This window comes from Notolepis coatsorum, assembly GCF_963971535.1.
Source record: "Notolepis coatsorum genome assembly, chromosome: 19".
Taxonomy (NCBI): Eukaryota; Metazoa; Chordata; class Actinopteri; order Aulopiformes; family Paralepididae; genus Notolepis; species Notolepis coatsorum.
The window spans coordinates 31449908-31474286 of NC_140183.1; the positions used below are offsets into that span (position 1 = coordinate 31449908).

Here is a 24379-nt window from a genome sequence, read left to right on the forward strand (position 1 = left end):
TTTGTACCGCGCTCTACATTCGTGAGAATCTCAGAGTGCTACAGGAGAATAAAGACAAAAGTTAAATGAATAAAACAATTTAAAATGAATAAAAACAATTAAAAAGACTAACAACCAGTGAAATGGAAGAACCTAAGAGTAAAATAAAATAAAAATAATAGTAAAATGAATAGAAGTAAAAAATAAAAGTAAAAGAAAATTCAGGCAAAAGCCTTGTTAAAAAGAAATGTTTTTAGGCCCCTTTTAAAAACCTCGACGGATTGTGGTGCTCTCAGGTGGATGGGGAGAGCATTCCAAAGTCTGGGTGCGGCGGAGCAGAAGGCGCGATCACCCATGGAGTGCAGTTTAGTCCTGGGGGCTTTGAGGAGGTAGGCTGTGCCGGAGCGGAGGGAACGTGAGGAGGACTGGGGGGTGAGGAGTTCCTTGAGATAGGCAGGGGCACCACCGTGTACGCACTGGTGAGTGAGGAGGGACACTGAAGCATTAAACAATGGCCCAGGAAACTATTCACTTTAGTTTAATACACAAGGTGTTGTCTAACTTTATCTAGCTGGCTAGCTACTGATGGCTCATAACATCATTGAAATTTGTTTTTGCATCTGTGGCTAAAGTTAGCTAGCTACCAGTGTACGATCCATCTGTGACAGACGGACTTAATTAAACACTTCATGGAAACGGAGTAACGTTATGTCGAGTTCATACTACACTACACGTGTTTCCATGAAGTTTTTAATTAGCAGAAATCTGTTGTTGAAAATTTTACGTTAATGCTCCGTGCATTGCATGGACAGGAAGCAGTCATGCGAGGACAGGAAGCAGTCATGAATCGTTGTAGTCATATTGTAGTCTTTTAGTCTTATTAACTAAAAGATTTTAACCAAATAAAAAGCAGCAGCACTATTGCATAACTGAGTCATGTTTGCTATGTATTTCTTTCTTTAGGGGAGTAGGACATTTGTTTCACAGTTTTAGCATGATGTTTTATAGATGGCTAGGTTAAACAGGTTTTTGTTTTTAAGAGGGGGGGTTTGATTTGATTTGATTGAAGTTTATTTCAAATATGCAACACAACAAACAAACATCAAGTACAGATATAGCCTTAAGCCGTTCAAATAATGAATGTATACATTTCTTTTTTATAATAATAATCTAAAAGAACCGATAAGAGTATCGATAAGAGTAATAGTATCGATAAAATCCTAACGATACCCATCCCTAGTCGTTTTTTTATCAATAAAAAAATATATTACATTATATATTGTTGGTGCTTCTTACATTTCGGTGGGTGCTCCTACATTTTTGCTGGTGCTCCCAACTTTTTGAAGTTGGGAGCACCAGTGCTACCAAGTAAAAATGTTAATTTCGAGCCCTGGTTTTGGTGCTATAACGTTGGATCAATAAACTCGATCAATATTTGGAATGGCGATCAGGAATTGGATTAATCTTTTTGCAGAACATCTGATGTGAGGTAAGGACTCTGTTACCAGTCTTGGGTTAATCAGATGTTTTTTCCTCCGCCACAGTGTGTGTGTGTGTAACGTTAGCCGTATCCACGGCATGGATAATCGATTTTTCAGCCCGCTTCTCTAGCGTGCATAAGTACACATATACTATCGATAATCTAGCGTTTATTTGAAAACGATTCATAAATCAGCCGAAAAATGACAACGTGTTTTGTGTATTCCAGTAAAGGGCTATTATCGCAGACTTCCTCTGGAATTACTAGACATCTCAAACTATACTCGTATTCAAAACGGTATAAAACGGAAATGTACCAATGAAAAAACGATCTGTTTCGTACATGTTTTTTTTTTTTTTTTTTTATCTTTCTTCCCCTCCTTTTTCCCGACTTTTCTCCCATCCCACCCTTCCTGGTTGTTGCGTACTTTCCCCTACTGTTTGTCCGGGAGACCGGAGACTGTCACATGCTTTCCTCCGACGCATGTGCAGCCTGGGGCAGGCCAACCTGGCCGCGCAGGTTCTCACCGGGGAGAGTGTAGCGTGTGGGAGGCCACACTATCTCTCCTCAGATCCAACCCTCGCTGAGCAGGCGCCCCGACCGAACTGTAGGGGTCGCTGTCCACAACGCCCAGGACCCACCCTTCAGCTTCCCACCCCCTGATACAGCCAATTGTATCAGCGTGAGAGGACAGCCAAGCTGATAGCAACGCCGGGAGCTGGATTCGAACAGGCGAATCCTAGTGTCTCCCGGTGTTGGTGACGAACGTAATCTCCGTGCGCCACCGCCCCCCTTGTTTCGTACATGTTGACTGCAAGCAAGTGAGGGGTGGTTTAGACCCATAGCCATAATTTAAGACATAGTTTAGGCGTTCGCAAATTTCCCCGTCCTCCCATTGACTTCCTTACTGGCACGCTAGCCCTAATATGATCAAAGGGGCGTGGCTCTGAATGAGTTAAAGACGGAAAATACACACGACAATCTTGTAATCTAGTGCAGTTTAATAATGTATATTAAATGACAACGTCTACTCTACTGAGAAGAAATAATTTTCAAAGTGAATGTTGGATTATTATTTCTTTAAGCTACTTATGCTGATGTGGGTTCAAAAGAAACGCCAACAACAAAGTACTCGAATCTTGATCTTGGCATCAATTATCTTGGCAGCGATTGAAGCTTTGAAGCATACGTGTCAAACCCTAAACTTCTTGATCTCTCCTTATCTCCTGCTCCTAGGTACCAAAGCATCAAAGGCCTGGTCCTCGAACAACAAAGTGACTAAGGAAGCAAAAGAGGAAGAGATGTCACAGCTGTCTCGCTCCACCAGCCGAAACGAGGAACCTGAAGGGCAGAGGATTCTGACGCCCCCTCCTACCATTAAGAGGGTGACGGAAGAAGCACCTCTGCTGAGAGAGACCAGGAAGAGGTTACGAGATTTCTTGGGCTTGAATCGATCACCTAAGAGACGGAGAACAGAGAAACCTCCAGATGAGAAACGTGAACATATCTTACGCCTGCTACCCCTTCTGGGGCATAGGCCGTCAACAAGTGATCGTGATTAGGGATGTCCGATATTATCGGCCGACCGATATTATCGGCCGATATCGGCAGTAAAATGTGATATCGGAAAATATCGGTATCGGTTTAAAAAAAGAAAAAAACAATAACAATATTTGTTATATATATATCCAGTGAAATTATTAGTTACCTGAAATTATTCAGTTTTTTGGGGTGGGAAACCCTGCATATATCGGTATCGGTTGATATCGGTATCGGAAATTAAGAGTTGGACAATATCGGAATATCGGTATCGGTAAAAAAGCCAATATCGAGCATCCCTAATCGTGATGGATGATTATTGATTCCACCAAAATCAAACTTATTTGTTTTCAAAAGTAGACATTCTCCTAGAATACACTTTCCAACAACTCCAAACCTGTCTTATTTACATGTTGTGATTTGTGTATTTACCATGTGTAGAAATAACAGCCTCAGATTGTTCATGTATTTCGTTACTTTGGAAGTAGGCTAATGGTCCGTATCCACTTCCAGTCATTGTGTATTATGTAAGATAGCTAGCACACTGTGGGTCTCTCTCTCTGTACTGACCCTGAGAAGGGTACCTATCTTCTTGTCTGACTGCGGAAGATGGCAAATATGCTATAGTTGGCGTATCGAGCATGAAGGGAACTATGGGCAATAACGTACATCATGCCTCCAATCTGGTCATAGATCATCAAAGATGTGATGTAACTACAACATAGTGTTCTATTGCTTATATGCAACAGTTTTATAATGTGTCTTGAATAAATGAGGTATCAACTTGTGATTAATTCTCTTCTAAATTCATTGGGTTGAATACAGTATGTATCACTAAGCACAAATAAACAGTATGATTCTACAGCTGGAATGACTGCTAACTCTGCCTGCAAGTATTTAGGTGGACACTCTTGATACAATTTAATATCTAGGAATATCACTTTTTAATTGTCCATAGGTAAATTAAGATATTTATGTGGTTACGTCATTAGGCACCTACGGTATGATGCCTCTTAGACCAGGGGTCACCAACCTTTTTGAAACTGAGCTGACAACCGGTGCAGACAAACCAGTAGCGCCATCGCCACATTCTGCTTTACTAGCCAATACACTCATCTCATACAAGTTAGCCTTTAACATAGACTTAAGTGTCTATTTTGAGCCTTTATCAACAATTTCAACCTTATAATAGTCTGCAACTGTACAACTGTACAAGCAAAACTGTACATTGGAATATTGACAACCATACTTGGTCATTTACTGTACATTGGAGGGGGTTTGGTTAGGACATTTACAGGGGCCAGTTTCGAATTGCAGTCTCCCGTAGGTGTTCTTTGAGAGTGTTTTTGAAAGTGGGTAGTGATTCACATTCCTTTACAGCTTTGGTTAGGGCGTTCCACATTGATGTGGCATAATTGCGAAACGTGTTTAGTCCCTTGTTTGAGCCGAATCTGGGTTTAACATGATTTGTGGAGCTCCCTCTGGTGTTGTGATCATGGTATTCACTGACCTTTGGGAAGTATTTTGACATGTACATGCAGGGCCGGACTGGGGAAATAATTCATACCGGGAGATATAGCGCGAAATATAGCCCCAATCAGGCCACTTTTTAAGCGGGGGTCTGGGGGTCCCCCACCCGGAATTTTTTTGTTACAAAGACTTAATTTCCTGCATTCTAGTGAATATTTGCATGTGAATCACAAACTAATGAGCCAACAATTGCTTAGTACAATGTACTGTTATTAACCTCAAATAAAACTGTTGTGGCACTAGCAATGCTACTCTCTCCACCTTCAAAAAGCAAGAGCACAACATATTTTTCTATTTACTATTATAATACAGTTAACCACTCTCTCCACCTATTCAAACAGAGCAAGAGCACAATACCATATTCACTTTACTGATGCACTACCCATCAACAGTTAAAATAGCCCTTTACACAAACATTAAATAACAGACCTTTCATTACAATACTATAATAACAGTAGCCACTGCCAGAATAGTGACACATGTATCGCGTGTGGTGAGCACACGCATGCATGCACAACGAAGACAGAAGATTGCGTTGTCTCAATCATTTTAACTATAAAATGAGCTCAAAGTATGAGCTCACTGACTGAAACTTCCAACAAAAAGCATCAATTGTCAAATAATATTGATCACGTTAACTAGACTAGATGTTTTTGAGGAAATTAGAAAGGGAACAACTTAACCCTTGTCTGATCAGATTCTTATTTTTTTGATAACTTTGCAGTGATTATGTTTGTAGCCAATGTGGCAAAGGTGTGTAATCTTTGAATTATCTTGGAATTATTTTGACTTTCTCTTTCATAAATTGTTTATTCAACTTCAGCCCCAATCATAACCACCACATATTGTTTTTTGTAATGTCAGATTTAACAACTCCTTTCAGAAAAGTGGGAGTGTGCCATCTGCCATTCCATTCGCCGCCTCCGCTGTCAATCAGTGGCCTGGCAAAAAAAATATATATATATTATAATAAAAAAAATATATAATTTTTTTTTATCTGTGCAGGCCAGGCCACCGGGAAAACTCCCGGTGCTCCCGATGGCCAGTCCGGGCCTGCCTTTAGGCGAAATATTCCTACAGTTTAACAGGTTCTGTGTGGAGCTGTGGATTATAAGAACGGTATCCAGTAACCCAGTAAACCGTGGAAGATTTGAGTGCAGTATTCTGGACGCTCCTCCCTCTGTGAACTGCCTCTCCTTTCTATCGTGTGGAGGATATGTAAATTGTGCATTGTGACTGTAACCCACGAATGGGGGACTTTGCTTTCGCTGACTGTGTTCTCCATTTCAGGCGGGAGGACATTACTATAATGCCCTCGCTTGGAGTATACAAATTCCCTGTTGCCGACAGAAAGTTTTTAGCCCGAAGGCGTGAGGGGCTACGAGAGCGGGAGGGGGAGGAGTCCTCCCGGCCCTCACCTTCGGGCTCCCGTCTTAATCATCTTTTTTTGTATTGTTTGTACCCCAGCGCTGCTTTTGCCATGAAGTGTGACAAAGTGTGCGGTGATATTTTGGACGAGTAGTGTGATGGTGTCCAGACCTATATGTGCATTGTGCAGTGCAGCACCTTCTCTCACGTGTGTAGTGATTTTAGAGGCAGGACGCGTGTAGCTTATTCCCAGCGGAAGAGTGCGTCGCGTGCTTCCGCGTTTTCCCTGATTGTCTGCGACGCCCATGTGACCGCGAGAGAGCGGCAGTGCGGAAATAGGCTGTCTATTGCCATTCTCTAAGACAAACTCTAACCTTAACCAGCTCCTTAACAGCGCCTAAACTTAACCCTTCTAACCTTAACCAACTCCGAAACAATGCCTAACCTTAACCATAACCAACTCCGAAACAATGCTTAAAGTTAACATGCCTAAACTTAACCGGAGAAAGACTGCACGTTAATACCAGTTGAGCTAAGCGTCGAATGAAAAACATCAGGGATTACGGCTACATAATGGCGCAAGCTGCCGCGGGGCGTGTCGCAGCCAATCAGGGAAAACGCGGAAGCACTCGGCAGCACTCTTCCGCTGGGAATAAAGAATAGGCAGGCAGGACAGGTAGGTGGGTGGGAATGGCAGCTGGGGGGGAGGTTGACATATAGTGCAGGAAGTGCTTCCTTTTCTTAACTACCCTATAGGCCTAAGGGCATGGTATTTTAGTTTAGTCTAGTTAATCGTTATTTAAATGAACTTATGAATTTGTGTGCTATATATTATATTCCTGTAATAAAGTGTGATATATTGTTTCTTGAACATTCTCTCCGTGTCTGTTTGTGGTCTTGGGGAAATCTATGTTTGGTAGTTCAGCTGACCTCTTTGGGAAGTGCATCCGTGTGTTTGCACATTTTAGTTATAGACTTGGGTGCTTCCCATTGGGGTCTGGTGACGCATATGTAGCAGGGTGGATTATCCTTGCTTTATGGGAGTGGTTGTACATGGCCACCTGGTAGCGGGATGCAGTAGAGCTTGGTCTAACTGAACCCCCGTCTGTGGGCCCGGAACGTCGAACTGGAGGTCGGGCAGCAGGAGCGGATGGGGCCCAGGATTTACTAACCTGGGGGTGGTACTCTGGTCCTCCTCGCCCTCCAGGGCGGTCAGCAGTAGCTCCCCACACACTCACTTCCCCCAGTACCTCCGTTAGCCCTCCCACACCTGGTGACTGTTAGATGAGTAATGATTTTCGCTCCCCAAAGCAGTACCCTTCCTTAATGACCTGTAGAGACCTTTAACACTGAAATAGGGGTGTAGGTGGGGAAGGGTTAAATAATAATAGCATTACCCGGACCAAAAAGGGTTAAGACACGGACTCAGTAATCGACACACACACAGTGCTCCCATCCAGTACTTGTTTAGTGTCGATTAGGATTCAAGTTACAGATAAATACAGTTGGCTTCAATGATATACGCCTTAGGCACCAAGTGCTCTCACTCCATAAGACAGACTAAAGTGCTGCCCACGTCTGGGCTAGTATCGGTACCAATACCTTCCCTTAAGGCAGTGCTTCTCAAACTTTTTCTGTCGGGCCCCCCTTTGGCGGACCAAAATATTTTGGGCCCCCCCCCCCCCCCCTCGCCCCAACAAAATAGTCATGAAATGGGCCATGTTTAAATTTATTGAAATAACACCAATATCGTGACCTTTCAAATTGTGCAACCACTTTACAACTGTGCAATTGTGCAACAACATAACAATACAGTCCAATACACACTCAAAGACTGTGCTTTTTAAAAAATAGAGACATCTTGTAACATTGCAATACAATTCAATGGACACTCAAGACTGCTTTTTCAAAAATAGAGACATCTTGTAACATTGCAATACAATTCAAGGACACTGCTTTAAAAAAAAATAGATAGAAAACTTTGTGAAAAACGTGTGAAAACTTGTGAAAGAACTTTGCAATTTGTGCAAAAAAAGAGAAAATGTAAGTAAATTATGTGAGTCATCACAGCATTAGTGGCTGCAATGAGCCTGTTTTGCACTGCACATCTTTTCAAAACGAGGTTGCAGGCTTGATACTGCCACTCTCAAGTCATGCCCAATCTCACAGAGAGGATGTGGCGAAGGGAAGAAGGATGCCCACAGCCCTCTGCCCTATGAGTGGATGCTCCCTCTCCACACCAAGCCAGAATTCACTCAGTGTCTGAGCGTCCATTGCGCGTTTGGCGAGACCCCCTTGATGTGCGCCTGTAGCCCCCTCCTTTTCCCTGCCATGGCCTGCGCACCGTCAGAGCAAAAGCCCACACAGTTCTCCCATTTCAGTCCATGTTCTGTCAGGTAACTGTCAATCATTTTGAAGAGCTCATCAGCTGTCGCTCTGTTTTTGACATATTTGCAAAACAGCAGATCTTCACTCAGTGACTGGGAATTTACAAAGCGAACATAGGAAATAAGCAAACAGTCTTTATTGCTGTTAAGGCAACACGCATGTCATCCTCAAGGCTCAACTTGGCCCTATATTTTGTTTTCAGAGCTGTCATGGATGAAAAGCCAGCTTCACACAGATACTGTATGTGGTGCTGAATGGTATCAACACCTTAACTGCTGCATCATGAGATACTTGGTACTCAGCACCACACTCTGAAACTAGCTCTCCAGGTGGTATCAGATGAGATTTCAAAGAGTTCTTCCAAGAGTTTGGATGGAGATGTGTCAGGAAGCTTTGTCTCAATGTCTGTAAAGGTTTTTTTTATCCAGAGTAACTTGGTGATCCTTTTCTGTGTTTTATTAAATAATGATTTTCAGATTTTGAGAAATGGTATTTTCATGGAGAACAGTGCAGCTGCAATAGATAGCACTTTAGTGACAATTTTCTGTAATCCAATTTTTTATTTTTTTTTTATAAATCTCAAGGTCCCCCCTGTGATGCCTCTGCGCCCCCCCTGGGGGGCGCGCCCCCCACTTTGAGAAACACTGCCTTAAGGGTTTACATATACTGTTGCACTATTTTAACAACGGGAGGGAAGGGTTCATTGAATGGGAAATGGTATAATTGAACATGCACGTTATAACACTCAAACAAAATGAAAAGTGGGCCCACATTACCAAATGAAAGTCCTAGCTAAAGCCGGCTTAAAATGGTTGGGGTACCCCTAGACGCTGCTGCTAGCGTTCATTCCAAACAACATTTATCTTCGCCCTTAGGGCCTGCACCACACAGTGAATCGTATGATACTGTTTCAGCACTCGAAGCGTCGCTGTACTTAACCAAGATGGCGGGCCCACTCTCACCACCACTCGTCCGGGTGGTAAGATGGCCGTCGGGCGATCCCGCGATAACAGCCAGCGGGCCGGGGTAGGCAGCTGGGGCAGTGGCGTGGGCTGGAGGAGCGTGCTGTGTTGTGGCGACCTCGGCTGCATCGAAGAGATGTCCACTGCGGGGCTGAAGGGCCGAGCTGGCGCGCAGGCTAAGCTGTGGGCTAACCTAAACACAGCTAAACTGTGGGTCTTGGTGGACCCTCCTGCTATCGCCTATATAGCTAACGCACGGTGGCTATGTATACCACCTGTCTTCGGCGACGCTCGCCTAGTGGTGCACTCAAAGTGTCTATAGCCGTTAGCTACAAGCTAAAATACCGCGTACACTTCTAGTATAACCCGTGGTATTACTGAAGTTTATTCCTTTCTCTGTTTCATTAGTCCAACACTCCACTATCGCCTGTAGTTCTATAATAACCCGTTTTGTAGTCTCTCTATCTCTCCCGCTTGCTCTCAACGGGGCTCTTCGAGAGCGCACGTCTGTTCACGTCCACGTTCCACACCGAAGAGGCTTCCTCTCTTCCGCTCCCCAGGTAAAACAGCGTCTTCCTCATCTCCTTTCCTCTTCTGCTCCGCCTGCCACCACCGCCCCCTGCTGGCGACCGCAATCTGGTCCCACTATGGGACACTCAATGAAGGAAAAGGATAATCTAGTTGCACGTTAATAATCCATATTCCGGCCGGAGGGATGAAAGAGAACCTCGCGTTATTTGTCTGGGCGGGATATCAAAGAGAACCACTGGTTACCATGTCTTTGTGCACACAGGGGAAGTAAAAGGTTACGTTAGCACTTCTGAATAATAGTAGAATATTCAGGATGCTACACATACATTAGTATTTTAGTAATGCATAATTGGTCAAACAAACTCAATCGTTGCAACTTCACACACAACAGTAGGATGCAGGGTTACAGCCCAGACTGCATTAAGCCCTCTGGCATCTGAACATTCAAGAGGGGATGTGTCTAAAACTGAAAACTTAAATGGCTGTAATATTGTAGTCACAGGGCTGCTCAGAGTTGTGCCTCAAGTTCCCAGCATGCTTGGACTTTGTGCCTCAGTTAAACTAACTTACTCTAACCTAACCTAAAGGATACATTGGGTGAAAAAATAGGGACAGTGCAGATCGAGAAACATCAAAATGTTAGCTAGATATTAGCCCATCGGTTCCTTGCAAAAACTCAGAAAATATTTGCTAATGGCCATATAATGTGTTTAGAATATAAGCAGGGTTTAACTATTTTGCAACACCCCTAGACTGTCTTCATCATGGCACCCACTTTGGGAAAGCCTGCCCTAGTAAGCTGCACCACATTTTATCCACTAACGGAGCAGTCATTAAGACATGTTATTTAATTTTCTTGCTATGTTTTCACCACTCAATAGGGCACTTTAGTATGACGTTTTTCAACTGTGGGGGCACATGGTCAAGTTTAGACCATTGGAAGGGCACCAATGGGCACGTCCTCTAATTTTTGCCACTCAAAAGGGCATTTTAGCGTGATTTTTTCAACTGTGGGGCACATGGTAAAATTTAGACCATAGGGAGGGCACCAATGTATTGTGCACGTCCTCTAGTTTTTTACACTCAAAATGCCACTTTAGCGCAATGTTTTCAACTGTGGGGGCACATGGTCAAGTTTAACCATTGGAGGGGCACCAATGGGGACGTCCTCTCGTTTTTGGCACTCAAAAGGGCACTTTAGGTTTAGCGCAATGTTTTCAACTGTGGGGGCACATGGTCAAGTTTAACCATTGGAGGGGCACCAATGGGAATATCTGCTAGTTTTTTCACTCAAAATGGCATTTAAGCGTGATGTTTTCAACTGTGGGGGCACATGGACCATTGGAAGGGTATCAATGGGCACGTCCTCTCATTTTCGACACTCAAAAGGGCACTTTAGCGCAATGTTTTCAACTGTGGGGGTACATGGTCAAGTTTAGACCATTGGAAGGGCACCAATGGGCACGTCCTCTCGTTTTTGGCACTTTAGGTTTAGCACAATGTTTTCAACTGTGGGGGCACATGGTCACGTTTAACCATTAGAGGGGCACCAATAGGGCACATCCTCAAATTTTCTCCACTCAAAATGGCACTTTTGCATGACATTATTTAACCGTGGGGCACATGGTCAAGTTTAGACCATTGGAAGAGCACCAATAGCCTGGCAGTCTGGGACACCGGCCCTCTAATTTTTCGCCACTCAAAAGGGCACTTTAGCGCACGTTTTTCAACCGTGGGGGCACCAGGGGGGGGCCCCCCACTGAGTCCGCCAGTGCTCTTCATACAGGATGGTAACACCTTCTTCCACATGATGACCAACCTCCCACCAACCTGTGGAGAGATCTGCATGCAGCTCTTGGACCATAGGATTTCCAAGCACCACGTTGTCCTCTCCACAGGAGAGGCTCAATTGAATGAGACAATATTATGGAATTATTTCAGTCATACACTGGGTATTTGGGTTCTTCTTCACTTGTTACAGGTCCAGGATTCTGACATCCATGCCCAGCGGGCAAACAAGGAGGAGACAAACAGCCGTGTCATCTTGTACCTCCACCAGGCTGTCAAGTGGGTGTACAAATCCAGTGTGGTGACACACATACTGAAGATCCTCCTCTAGCAGCATGACCAACCTCTCCATATACGGATGATCCTATAGCAGCATGACCAACCTCTCCATATACGGATGATCCTCTACCATGTCAGCATGACCAACCTCTCCATATACGGATGATCCTCTACCATGTCAGCATGACCAACCTCTCCAAATACTGATGATCCTCCTCTACCATGTCAGCATGACCAACCTCTCCATATACTGATGATCCTCCTCTGTCAGCATTACAGTATACGTTTGATTATGGTTTAACACTTGTAGGTGATGACGCCATCTTCGCCCATCTCTCTTCGCATGACTCCGACCCAGTGGGTGTGTGTGTAGCAGTGTTCGAGTCCTGGACTGATTTTCAGGACTAGTGACTCGACTTGGACTTGAGCACTAATGGGACTCAGACTCTAGCATTGACTGCATTCGGACTCAAGGTGCAGACGAGGACTCGGGACATAAGATTTATAAAAAAATACAAAAAAGTAAGTCCCTAATCATTTGGCATAAGATATTGATGGCTATATTAATACTGTAACATTGAATTCCGTGCAAGGGCAGACACGTGTGTTCCTCCTACATGCGGATTCACGTAGATACCCTCATGTTCAGTATAACCAGACTGAGGTGTGACTGATCATTCTCTCCATGTGGCCAACGAGAGTTCTGCTCAGAAATACCGAAGGGTCTAATTCGGTAGACTAGAGATACAGTATATGTCGTAATGTCTTGCTGCTCCATCGAATACCCTCACGCAATTTCTGAGAAATGTAAGGGCATGGGATTTTAATTCCCCAACATGTGGACTACCAGCTTCCCACTCTCTTGCCAGGTAACTGATGACCCTGAGTGGTCAACGTTAGTTCACCTCAGTCTACTCTTCGTAAAGCAGGATGCTGGAGCGTGTGCAGTAGTTTAGGACCACTGCAACACTTCCGGTATTTTGAGGGGGAGATAGCGGGGGGGGGGGGGGGGGGGAGCGCGTGAGCGCGTGAATGAATGTTGATTAGAGCCTAGACGTGTAGCTACTACCATAGATATATATAGAACACTAGATAGCTTGCCCGCGCTGCCGGCCAATGGAGAGCGACGTCACTGAACCGCCGCCATCTTGCCAGGGGCAGCCTTGAGTGAGAGTGAGTGAGCTGCACAGACAAAAATACTCATAATACTCATAACTCATATTGTAAGGGCAACCTAACAAGAAAATGTTGCCAGTGAGGGAATACTGGGTGAAGCTCTTTCCTACGCGTGATGCTTGTTGATAATAAAATGATGTCTTCTCCTTGGTCACTGTTGAGAGTGTTTTATTACTACTTGCGGTGTGGACAAATATAAGCTTACAAAATAAACTCAAAAATTTACGCAAAGTAACTGAAAACAAACAAACGAGCACGGTAAAAAGATAGTGTGGCTTCCCTGTGAATATTACCCAAATTCCCTGCCGCTGCACACCTGTGAACCCATACATATAGATTGCACTTGAGCACACATGAGCCCCGCCTCCTGAGCCCACTGCCTGCTAATTGGTCAACACTTTCATGATGACACGGTGCCTTCATACAGTAACACAAAAACAGAAAATCATTAAATTGGCTACAACACTCCGGGCCCCAATTGATACTATATAAACATATAACAATTCAATGCATGCAAGTGGTTGTAGCCAAGTGCGTAGTCCGCGTTGATATTTAACTCGTAGTGCTCAAAGCTCATGCAGTCTGAAGGAAAAAACAGATAATCATATAATTAGCTTCCAAAAGAAGACAGATCTTGGCAATAGTTCAAAAGTCATGTAGTTCATAAAGTTTGTGTAATCCAGTAGGGTTAGTACCCCCAGTAATAGAAAAGTGGCTTCAGTCTACTCAGTGTCCAATAGAAAGTAGATCTTTATGATCATGGAAACTTCTCCTATGTCCAAAGGGAAAAAATGGTTACTAATCTAATCAGCTTCCAAAAGAAGACAGATCTTGGTGATCGGTCGCTCCAGAATGTTATATTTGGTTTGAACTTTCACGGATCGCACAAGTCCATGTCTGTCAGGAAAGGTCTGCAGTACCTTGCCCAACAGCCAGGATCCACGAGGGGCATTAGAGTCTGCAATCATGATGATGTCCCCTGTGGCAAAGTTCCTCTTGTCCTTTGTCCATCGTTGTCTCTCCTGCAACAGTGGTACATATTCTCGAACCCACCTGTGCCAAAAGAGGTTGGAGAGGAATTGAACTTGCCTCCATCGACGTTTGGAATAAGAATCAATTTTGCTGAAGAGCCCTGGTGGTAGGGAAGGTTTGCCCTTTAACAGAAGAATGTGATTCGGGGTCAAAGGTTCAAGGTCATTTGGATCCTCTGAGGCGTTCGTAATGGGACGGTCGTTCAATATGGCCTCTACTTCACACAGGAATGTTTGTAATCCTTCGTCGTCTAAATGTTGTTGGTGAAGAACAGAAGTCAACACCTTCCTGACCATGCAAATGACCCTTTCCCACACTCCTCCATGATGAGATGCAGCTGGAGTGTTGAAACTCCACTTTACTCCAAGGTGAAGTAGTGAGTTTGATATTTTCTCTTGGTTTAGGTGAGTTAAAGCTTCTCTCAGCTCACGTTCTGCCCCAACAAAGTTGGTGCCGTTGTCGGACTTAATGTGTGACACTTGGCCTCTTCTAGAAACGAATCTGCGTATGGCGTTAATGCAAGAACTGGTGTCCAATGAGTAGGCCATTTCCAAATGGACTGCCCGGCTGGCCATACATGTGAAAGTAACTCCGTATCGTTTGATGAGGCTACGGCCTCTCTTCACCTCAAATGGTCCAAAATAGTCTATGCCGACATTTGTGAACGGTGGAAAGTCAGCTTGCAACCTTTCCTTTGGTAAATCTGCCATTTTTTGCTCGCCCAGCTTTCCTCTGTTTCGTCGACAGACAACGCAGGAGTTGAGTACTTTTCTGGCAGCCGCATTTGCTTTGGTGATCCAGTACCGTCTGCGAAGTCCCGAAAGCAGGTGGTTCCTTCCACAGTGTCCCAGCTGTTCATGCATGTGGCGTAAGATGAGAGTGGTGATGTGTTGACCTTTAGCAAGAATGACTGGATGTTTTATGTCATCGGGCATTGCTCCTTTGCTAAGTCTTCCTCCCACTCTCAAAAGTCTGTGATTCAGTACTGGATCAAGTCTGCAAATGTGGCTGCCTTTCTTTACTCCAGATGTTCCTTCTTTTAAAGCAGTGATTTCATCACTAAACTTGTCCATTTGACAGTATTGAATGATGGCTCTTTCTGCAGTGTCGATGTCTTCAGGACATAAGGTGTGACCACCCATTGTGGCTCTGAAACTGTTCATGTCCTCTTCCACTTTGTTCTTGTGAGTTATGTCAAACTCGGTGCTGCACAGAGCAGCTTGTAGTTCTTTTCTCCTTTGAAGCAGCACCTGCAGCGTCTTCCTTAGCTGAAGAAACCACGCAACTGAGGTCTTAAGTTTGTTCCATGAGGAGAAGTAAGTTATCAGCTGATTTGTTGCTTGTGGTGCGCTGTTGATGATGACAGCGTTAACTGAGGCCTCTCCTCTGACCTCTGGGTCATCACTGTTGATGGAACTTGTATCCAAAATGTTAACAGGCCACTCTTCCTCACTTTTGGAAAGGAACTCCGGGCCGTGGATCCATCTACTGCAGGTGAGAATGTGTTCAACTTTCACCCCGCGGGAGGCCTCGTCTGCTGGGTTCCGTTTTGTGTCAACGTACCTCCACTGTGAGATATCTGTAGCTTCTCTGATAGCAGCAATCCGATTAGCAACAAAGGTGTGAAAGCGCTTTGTTTCGTTTCTGATGTATTTTAACACCGTTGTGCTGTCTGTCCAGAAGGTCGAGTTTTCCAATTCCAGTTGTAACTCTGATATCAGGAGCCTGTCAATTCTTGCTGCCAGTACAGCAGCTGTCAGTTCCATCCTTGGAATTGTCACACTCTTTAAAGGAGCAACCCGTGCTTTTCCTAGAACAAAAGACAGGTGAACCTTCTCATTATTGTTTTGCAGCCTCAAGTAGGAAACTGTGCCATAGCCATTCTTGCTGGCGTCAGAGAAGTGGTGTAATCTGGCACCTGTGAGCTGTCCAAAATCCTTGGGTTGAAAGCATCTTGGCACACTTTTCAAATCCTCTAGCCACCCCACCCATTGTAACTGATACTTTTGAGGAATACGCTCATCCCAACTGTAGTCCAATTTACATAAAGTTTGCAGCAACATCTTGGCAGGTAATGTGAAGGGTGCTAGAAACCCAATAGGGTCGTAGACTGAGCTGACGACAGACAAAAGACCTCGCCTTGTGAATGGTCTGTCCTGAACTGACATTTTGAACCTAAAGGTGTCAGTTTCTGCACACCATTGCAGTCCTAGGGTTCTCTCGACAGGAAGGCTGTCCCTGGCGAAGTCCAGTTCCTTTACGTTCTTGGCTCTTTTTTCAACATCAATGGTTTCCAACACAGATCTGCTGTTGCTCATCCACTTCAACAATTGGAAACCTCCCAACTGGCATACGGCGGTAAGGTCTGTAACCAGGGATATGGCTTCTGCCTCTGAGGACACAGATTTCAGGCAGTCATCCACATAGAAGTTGTGCTGGATGGTATCCGTTACGTGGACTGGGAAGTCTGCTTTGTTGTCTTCAGCCGTTTTCCTGAGGGCAAAGCTAGCACAGCTGGGTGATGATACTGCACCAAACAGGTGTACAATCATTCTGTATTCAGTGAGTGGCTGTGTTAGATCACCTCCTGGCCACCAGAGGAAGCGAAGGAAATCCACGTCCCGCTTTGCCACGTGGACTTGATGGTACATAGCCTTTACATCAGCCATAATTGCTACAGAGTCTAGGCGAAACCTTGTGAGAACTCCAAGCAGGGAATTTGTCAAGTCGGGTCCCTGGAGTAGCTTGGTGTTAAGTGACACTCCCTTGTAGCTTGCTGTACAGTCGAAAACCACTCGCAAGTCTTTCTTTTTAGGATGGTGTACCCCGTGGTGAGGGATATACCACACCTTTCCCTCTTTTCCTTCCAACTGGTGCTCTGGCACTCTCTCTGCATAGCCGTTGCTTATGATGTTATTGAGAAAGTTAGTATATTCTTCTTTGAAGATAGGGTTTTTATTTAATTTCCTTTTTAGGCAGAGGACTCTTTGCTCAGCAAGGTGGCGGTTGTTGGGCATAACAACGTTGTCCTCTCTAAAAGGCAATGGCAAGCAGTAATGTCCATTCTTTAGTTCGGCTGAAGTATTGACAATCTGCATGAACTTGAGGTCTTCTATGGACATTTCTGGCTTGTCTGCTGTTGATTTCTCATTGAAGTCATGGTTGTATTGTTCAACCAACAATTCTTCTATCTGAGCAATGGAAATGCGGTTGGCTGTGACCGTGGGGCAGCCAATCCCACCGTCATCGCCTTCTCTCAATGGTCCGTTAACAACCCATCCCAATAGAGTTTTAACAGCGTAAGGTCCTTTACCCCTGCTGTTTATCACTTCCCATGGCTCCATTGCGTCTGGAGTGTTAGTTCCTATCAACAACTCCACGTCAGCGTCAATAGCAGGAATTTCCACAGTGTTTAAATATGGCCAAGCATATAAGTCCTTCTGTCGCGGGATGTTAGAGCGAGTCACAGGCATCTTGTGTTGGGTGTACACATCAGGTAATTCAATGTAGGTGTCACTGTTTAGTGCTGCAACCTCCAGTCCTGAAATGACTTGACTGTTGACGAAGTTTTCTTGGTTCATTGTTCATCAGGAATCTAGTGCTCCTTCCTGTCAAGTTGAGCTTCCTCATGAGTTGCTCAGAGCAGAAGGTGGATGAACTGCCAGGGTCTAAGAATGCATAGGTTTCTAAGACTGTATTGCCTTTCTTTGCCTTGATTTTGACAGGTACAATAGACAAGATGCAATTTTGTGCTCCGGCCCCTATGTGGCCACAAGTTTTGGGAGTGGTGACTTGACTCATTCCGTTTTCATCTCGTGTGCCATCTTGTCGTGATCTTAGTTCTTGCCATTCCCTTTCATGAATATGGAGAATGGTAGGATGTCTTAGGTTACATATTTTACAAAACAACCTACTATGGCACTGTGAACTTATGTGCCCGACATGTAAGCATCCAAAGCAAGCACCCTTTCTTTTTAGAAAGTCTATTTTCTCACAATGCCGCTTCTTCTCCATTTTAAAACATGTTTCCACACTGTGACCCTCTTCACATAGCAGACAGGATTCTCGTATTGGTTTGTCAAACTCAACGGGTGCCACAAAGGTAGCAAAACTGCTTCCTCTCTCCTGCAGGCGTCCTTGTGAAGATTTGTTTCCAATCTTTAACTTTGACATTGAGACAACAGTGTCTAGAATGTCCCCGTACAGTGGGTCAGATGCGATAGACACTTGTCTTTCAATGAAGGTGACAACTTCACTGAAACCTGCTTGACGATGGTGTCTCTCCTGGTATTCAAAAGCGATGTTTCTCCATCTGTCCCTGAGTTTGTAAGGTAGCTTCATAATTATTGCCCGTAGGTTTGATGGCATGTTCATCTCAGACATATAGCTGATGTCTTCCATGGCATTACAACAGATGCGTAGAAACAGCGAAAATGCTTGCAAAGCCTTGATATCCTCTGATTTTATAGGTACCCATCCAAACGCTCTCTCCATATATGCAGTGGCTATTTTCTGCTCATTTCCAAAACGTTCATGCAGAAGAGTTCTTGCCTTGTGATACCCCCTGTCGGATGGCATATGTTGACAGCTCTTTACCAGCTCTTTAGGTTGCCCTCTAGTGTACTGCTCCAGGTAGTACAAGCAGTCCACACTATTAACAACCTTTCCTTCCACTCCATGTTCAAAGGCTCTAATGAATGTGTTGTATTCAAAAGGGTTTCCATCAAAGATTGGTATATCCCTGGGGGGTAATGATAAGGAAACTTGCTGTTGCACAAGTAATGCTGTAATGTCATTTTGCTTCTGCATGATCGTGAGGATATTGCCTTGATCCTCACTGCTTTGACTGGGTTGCTGCGGTGAACACACAGTAGGAGGTAGGTGTTGAGATCGCTGTGGCATGCTTGCAGTGAAGGCACTTGGTTTTGTTTTGGTTCCGTGAGAACTGATTTCCTTGTGCCGAGTGGCTACAGTGCTGGGCTGCTTAGATAGCTTTTGGTGTGATTGAGTTGGTCCTGCAGGTTTGCTGCCTCCTGTTGGCGGAAATCTGTATTGCTGTGCTGAATCCACTGGCTGTGCATCAATTGTCATTGCAGGTTCACTCCCTCTTATTGGTGGATAGCTGACATGACAATCCGATATTGATGGAATGAGTTGTACAGCAGAGGGGTTGAGAACAGCCTTTTCTTTTGATGCATAAGAGTTCATTCCATCTGTAACTCTGCTTTCAATGTCAGACCCTCTGTTCCTGAGAACATTTACCTTAGCTGTCTGAGCAGCAATTTGACTTTGTATTTGCAGCAATTGTCGTCTTTTCCTTATTTGTGCCTCCTGGGCTTCCATTTGTGTCTTTAATTGTGCTTGCTGGGCTTCCATTTGTGCTTGTTGGGCTTCCATTTGTGCTTTTAATTGTACCTCCTGAGCTTCCATTTCATGGCTTTCTTTTAATGCCATTTCCAATACCACAAGTGCCGCTACCTCGGCCTGTGCCAATATGGATGCGGAAATGTTTGATGACATTGAGTGTCGGGTAGAACTACCACGTGACCGTGACACCCTTGATTGACCCGTATTGGAAACACTGTCATCTGGCCCAATACTATTCACCTCATCGTTTTCATTTGACACAAAGTTGACGTTTGAACCATCATTATCAAGACCCTCGTTTGTATAGGACGCAGCATTGTTATTTGAACCGTTGTTATTCAGAACCTCATTTGTACTTGAAACAGCATTGTTCTTTGTGTCAACCACACCCTCAGTTGCATTGGGCACATCATTTAATTCGTAATCATTGTCATCAACTTGTGTGGGCATGCACTGCTCCCTATTAGCACACACCCATTTCTCCATTTTGTCAATGATTTGATTAACATTGTGCAGGTGACCTTGAAACCATTCTGTTTGTTTACACATCTCGTCGTCGGGTAATAGAGGTTTTAGTGATTCATGTACCCGGGTAGTTTCACCAACCAACTTCCACAGTGTGTCGTGCTTAATTTGCATGACGGAAATATTTTCATTTGAGCACATCATTTGATCCAACTCTTTAGCTATTTTACACAATTGTTTCAGTCCAAAGTTCCTTTCTTTATGTAACAACATGATCTTTGTTTCCAAAGCTTTAAATGTGGGCTTAGAAAGCCTTTTGCCAAGTTCATTGTCTGTTTCATCTTGATTGACAGCTGCCTCCATTTCGACGTTAATTTCCTGATTCCCCACGCTACTCATGTTTACAATGTCAAGCAATAGGCGGAGATTTTATATAGAATTCATGGTAGGATTTGCCTTTATCCATCTGCGCGAGGCGACTCCTTCCACAACTTTATTCTATTCATTCATGAATCCGTCTCACCGTAATTTCTTTGATGTGCTGTTCCGTGTTGTTGATATCGTGGTTGAATCGGCAGAAAACGTCAATGAAAAGGGCCGCTGTTCCTTGACTCCTTCCGTATCTGTCCGTCTTCGAAAACAATCTTGTTTAGAAGCTTATCTTTTTACTTGTGTAAGGGCAACCTAACAAGAAAATGTTGCCAGTGAGGGAATACTGGGTGAAGCTCTTTCCTACGCGTGATGCTTGTTGATAATAAAATGATGTCTTCTCCTTGGTCACTGTTGAGAGTGTTTTATTACTACTTGCGGTGTGGACAAATATAAGCATACAAAATAAACTCAAAAATTGACGCAAAGTAACTGAAAACAAACAAACGAGCACGGTAAAAAGATAGTGTGGCTTCCCTGTGAATATTACCCAAATTCCCTGCCGCTGCACACCTGTGAACCCATACATATAGATTGCACTTGAGCACACATGAGCCCCGCCTCCTGAGCCCACTGCCTGCTAATTGGTCAACACTTTCATGATGACACGGTGCCTTCATACAGTAACACAAAAACAGAAAATCATTAAATTGGCTACAACACATATGATTCAAGCGGTTTGTAAAAAAAATCTTTCATTTTTTTTTTTAAGTACGCAGTATCATAACTACATCTTTGATGTTTATAGCAAACCAACCCGTTTGTAAATCAGTCAATATTTCAGCGAGTTATGAGTAATTTTGTCTGTGCAGCTCACTCACTCTCACTCAAGGCTGCCCCTGGCAAGATGGCGGCGGTTCAGTGACGCTGGTGACTCCGCCTTAAGCTATCCATCATTACACATGGGCAAAACAGAGTCCATTCTCTTCGGTTCAAATAACAAACTCAGCAAGACCGACGGCTTCTCAGTTACAGTGGGTGACAATATTGTAACAAGGAAAGATGAAATTACCTACCTGGGTTCCATCCCAGAGGCAAATCTCTCCTGTGACAAAATGGCATCCAATGTAATAAAAAAAAGTCAACCAACGAACTCGATTCTTGTACCGGATCTCCTCTCTGGTAAACAAGAATACCCTGAAGACTCTGGCAGGAGCACTCATTCAGGGGTACTACGACTATGCTTGCACCACATGGTACCAAAGCACCTCAAAGGCGCTAAAAACAAAATTACAAACATCTCAAAACAAACTGGTCAGACTACTGCTTGACCTTACTCCTAGAACCCACCTCACCCCTGCCCACTTTGACAACCTAGGATGGCTTAGAGTAGACGACAGCAACTTGCAATGGGCCTGGTCTACAAGATACACTACACTACACGACCAAGGTACCCATGTACATGTCAAAATACTTCCCAAAGGTCAGTGAATACCACGATCACAACACCAGAGGGAGCTCCACAAATCATGTTAAACCCAGATTCGGCTCAAATAAGGGACTAAACACGTTTCGCAATTATGCCACATCAATGTGGAACGCCCTACCCAAAGCTGTAAAGGAATGTGGATCACTACCCACTTTCAAAACCTCTCTCAAGGGACACCTACGGGAGACTGCAATTCAACACTGGCCCCTGTAAATATCCTAACCCAACCCCCTCCAATGTACAGTCATTTACCTAGTATGGTTTTGTCAATAGTCCAATGTACAATTTTGTTTGTTTGTACAGTGTCTCCCCCCGCCCCCTCAATGTACAGTTTTGCTTGTTTATACAGTGTGCCCCCCCCCCCCCCCCAACCACCTCCAATGTAAATTTCATCAATGACAAAACCGAGGAAAACAAAAATAAACCACGTGAACTTTGGAAATTACTCAACAATCAACTAGGCTGCAGTAAAAAACTCAAAACCAGGTTCTCAAACATAAACATAAAGACGGACAACACGCTCATCACAGACAAGCTGGATGTAGCCAATTACTTAAACACTTTCTTCACAAACATAGCCACAACACTGGTAAACAAACTACCCTCCCACTCAGGGCAGTATGGGGTAGAACACATAGTAGCATACTACATGAACCTAGGCGTCCACAAAGACGACTTCAAACTGGAAATAGTAACTACAGATGAGGTACTCAAAAAACTGAGCGCCCTCCAACCAAACAAGGCCACTGGCCATGACAACATCCCCTCCAAATTCCTCAGAGACTCAGCAGCAGCCATCACCCCAGTCATCACACACATAATAAACCTCTCCATAAAACAGGGACACGTCCCCAAGGACTTCAAAATTGCGAGAGTAACACCCCTGCACAAAAAGGGCAGCAAATTAGACCCGGGTAACTACCGCCCTGTTTCTATCCTTACATCCATCTCGAAAGTCATGGAAAAAATAGTATACGAACAGATCGAAAAGTACCTCGCGGAAAAAAATCTAATCTACGAATTCCAATCTGGCTTCAGAACATCCCACTCCACTGACACATGCCTTCTCTACTTGAACGACCACATCAAACAAGAGGTGGACGCGGGCAAATACTGCGGCATGGTCATGCTGGACCTACAAAAGGCCTTCGACACTGTCAATCACACCATTCTGATTGACAAGCTAAAAGCAATTGGTTTTGATAGTTTATCAGTGAGCTGGATACAATCCTACCTGGAGGGGAGGGAACAGATGGTGGAAGTAAACGGTACCCTATCCCCCCCCCTCACAGTGAGCTGTGGTGTTCCACAAGGAAGCATACTAGGACCGCTACTATTCCTAATTTATGCAAATGACATGTCGTCAGCTTGTGACTGCAACTTGTTCCTGTTTGCGGACGACTCAGCCCTGCTGGTCTCTGACAAGAACAAGTTACAGGTTGAAAAAGCCCTCAGCTCGGAACTAGGCAAAATCTGCATATGGCTCGCCGACAACAAACTATCATTACACATGGGCAAAACAGAGTCCATTCTCTTCGGTTCAAATAACAAACTCAGCAAGACCGACGGCTTCTCGGTTACAGTGGGTGACAATATTATCACAAGGAAAGATGAAATTACCTACCTGGGTTCCATCCTAGAGGCTAATCTTTCCTGTGACAAAATGGCATCCAATGTAATAAAAAAAAGTCAACCAACGAACGCGATTCTTGTACCGGATCTCCTCTCTGGTAAACAAGAATACCCTGAAGACTCTAGCAGGAGCACTCATTCAAGGGTACTACGACTATGCTTGCACCTCATGGTACCAAAGCACCTCAAAGGCACTAAAAAACAAATTACAAACATCTCAAAACAAGCTAGTCAGACTACTACTTGACCTGACTCCTAGAACCCACCTCACCCCTGCCCACTTTGACAACCTAGGATGGCTTAGAGTAGACGACAGAGTACAGCAACTTGCAATGGGCCTGGTCTACAAGATACACTACGCGACCAAGGTACCCATGTACATGTCAAAATACTTCCCAAAGGTCAGTGAATACCACGATCACAACACCAGAGGGAGCTCCACAAATCATGTAAAACCCAGATTCGGCTCAAACAAGGGACTAAACACGTTTCGCAATTATGCCACATCAATGTGGAACGCCCTGCCTAAAGCTGTAAAGGAATGTGAATCACTACCCACCTTCAAAAACACTCTCAAAAAACACCTACGTGAGACTGCAATTCGAAACTGGCCCCTACAAATGTCCTAACCTAGTTGTACAGTAAATGACCAAGTAAGGCTTTGTCAATATTCCAATGTACAGTGTAAAATGTGTGTGTGTCCCCTACCCAACCCCCCCCCCCCCCACCTCCAATGTACAGCCCTCACCCAACCCCACCCCACCAACCTCCTCCAATGTACAGTTTCTACGCCAAATGTATATACACTCCTTTTCTGGACACTTTTGTATCACAAACAGTACTGTATTTGCAAATCTGATATGTCATAAATGTATAGATGTAGCAGTACTGTATCTGTATGTCATGTATGTCATATATGTTATGATGAATTGAAAATGGGGGACCCTGATGTAAACAAGACGAAAGTCTTTCTCTGGTCTGCATCCCCTTAACAATTGTATGTAT

At 44.2% G+C, this 24379-nt stretch overlaps 1 protein-coding gene across 1 annotated transcript in view; it reads left to right on the top strand.

The window, feature by feature from the left end:
* The window catches only part of LOC311246441 (uncharacterized protein), a 191953-nt gene extending 188183 nt beyond the window's left edge, over positions 1–3770 (top strand). Inside the window, exon 23 of the mRNA XM_084336596.1 lies at positions 2696–3770. Coding sequence (XP_084192722.1) covers positions 2696–3021 — 326 coding nt within the window. The 3' untranslated portion in view covers positions 3022–3770. The remainder of the gene's footprint in view (positions 1–2695) is intronic.
* The last annotated feature ends 20609 nt before the right edge of the window (positions 3771–24379 follow it).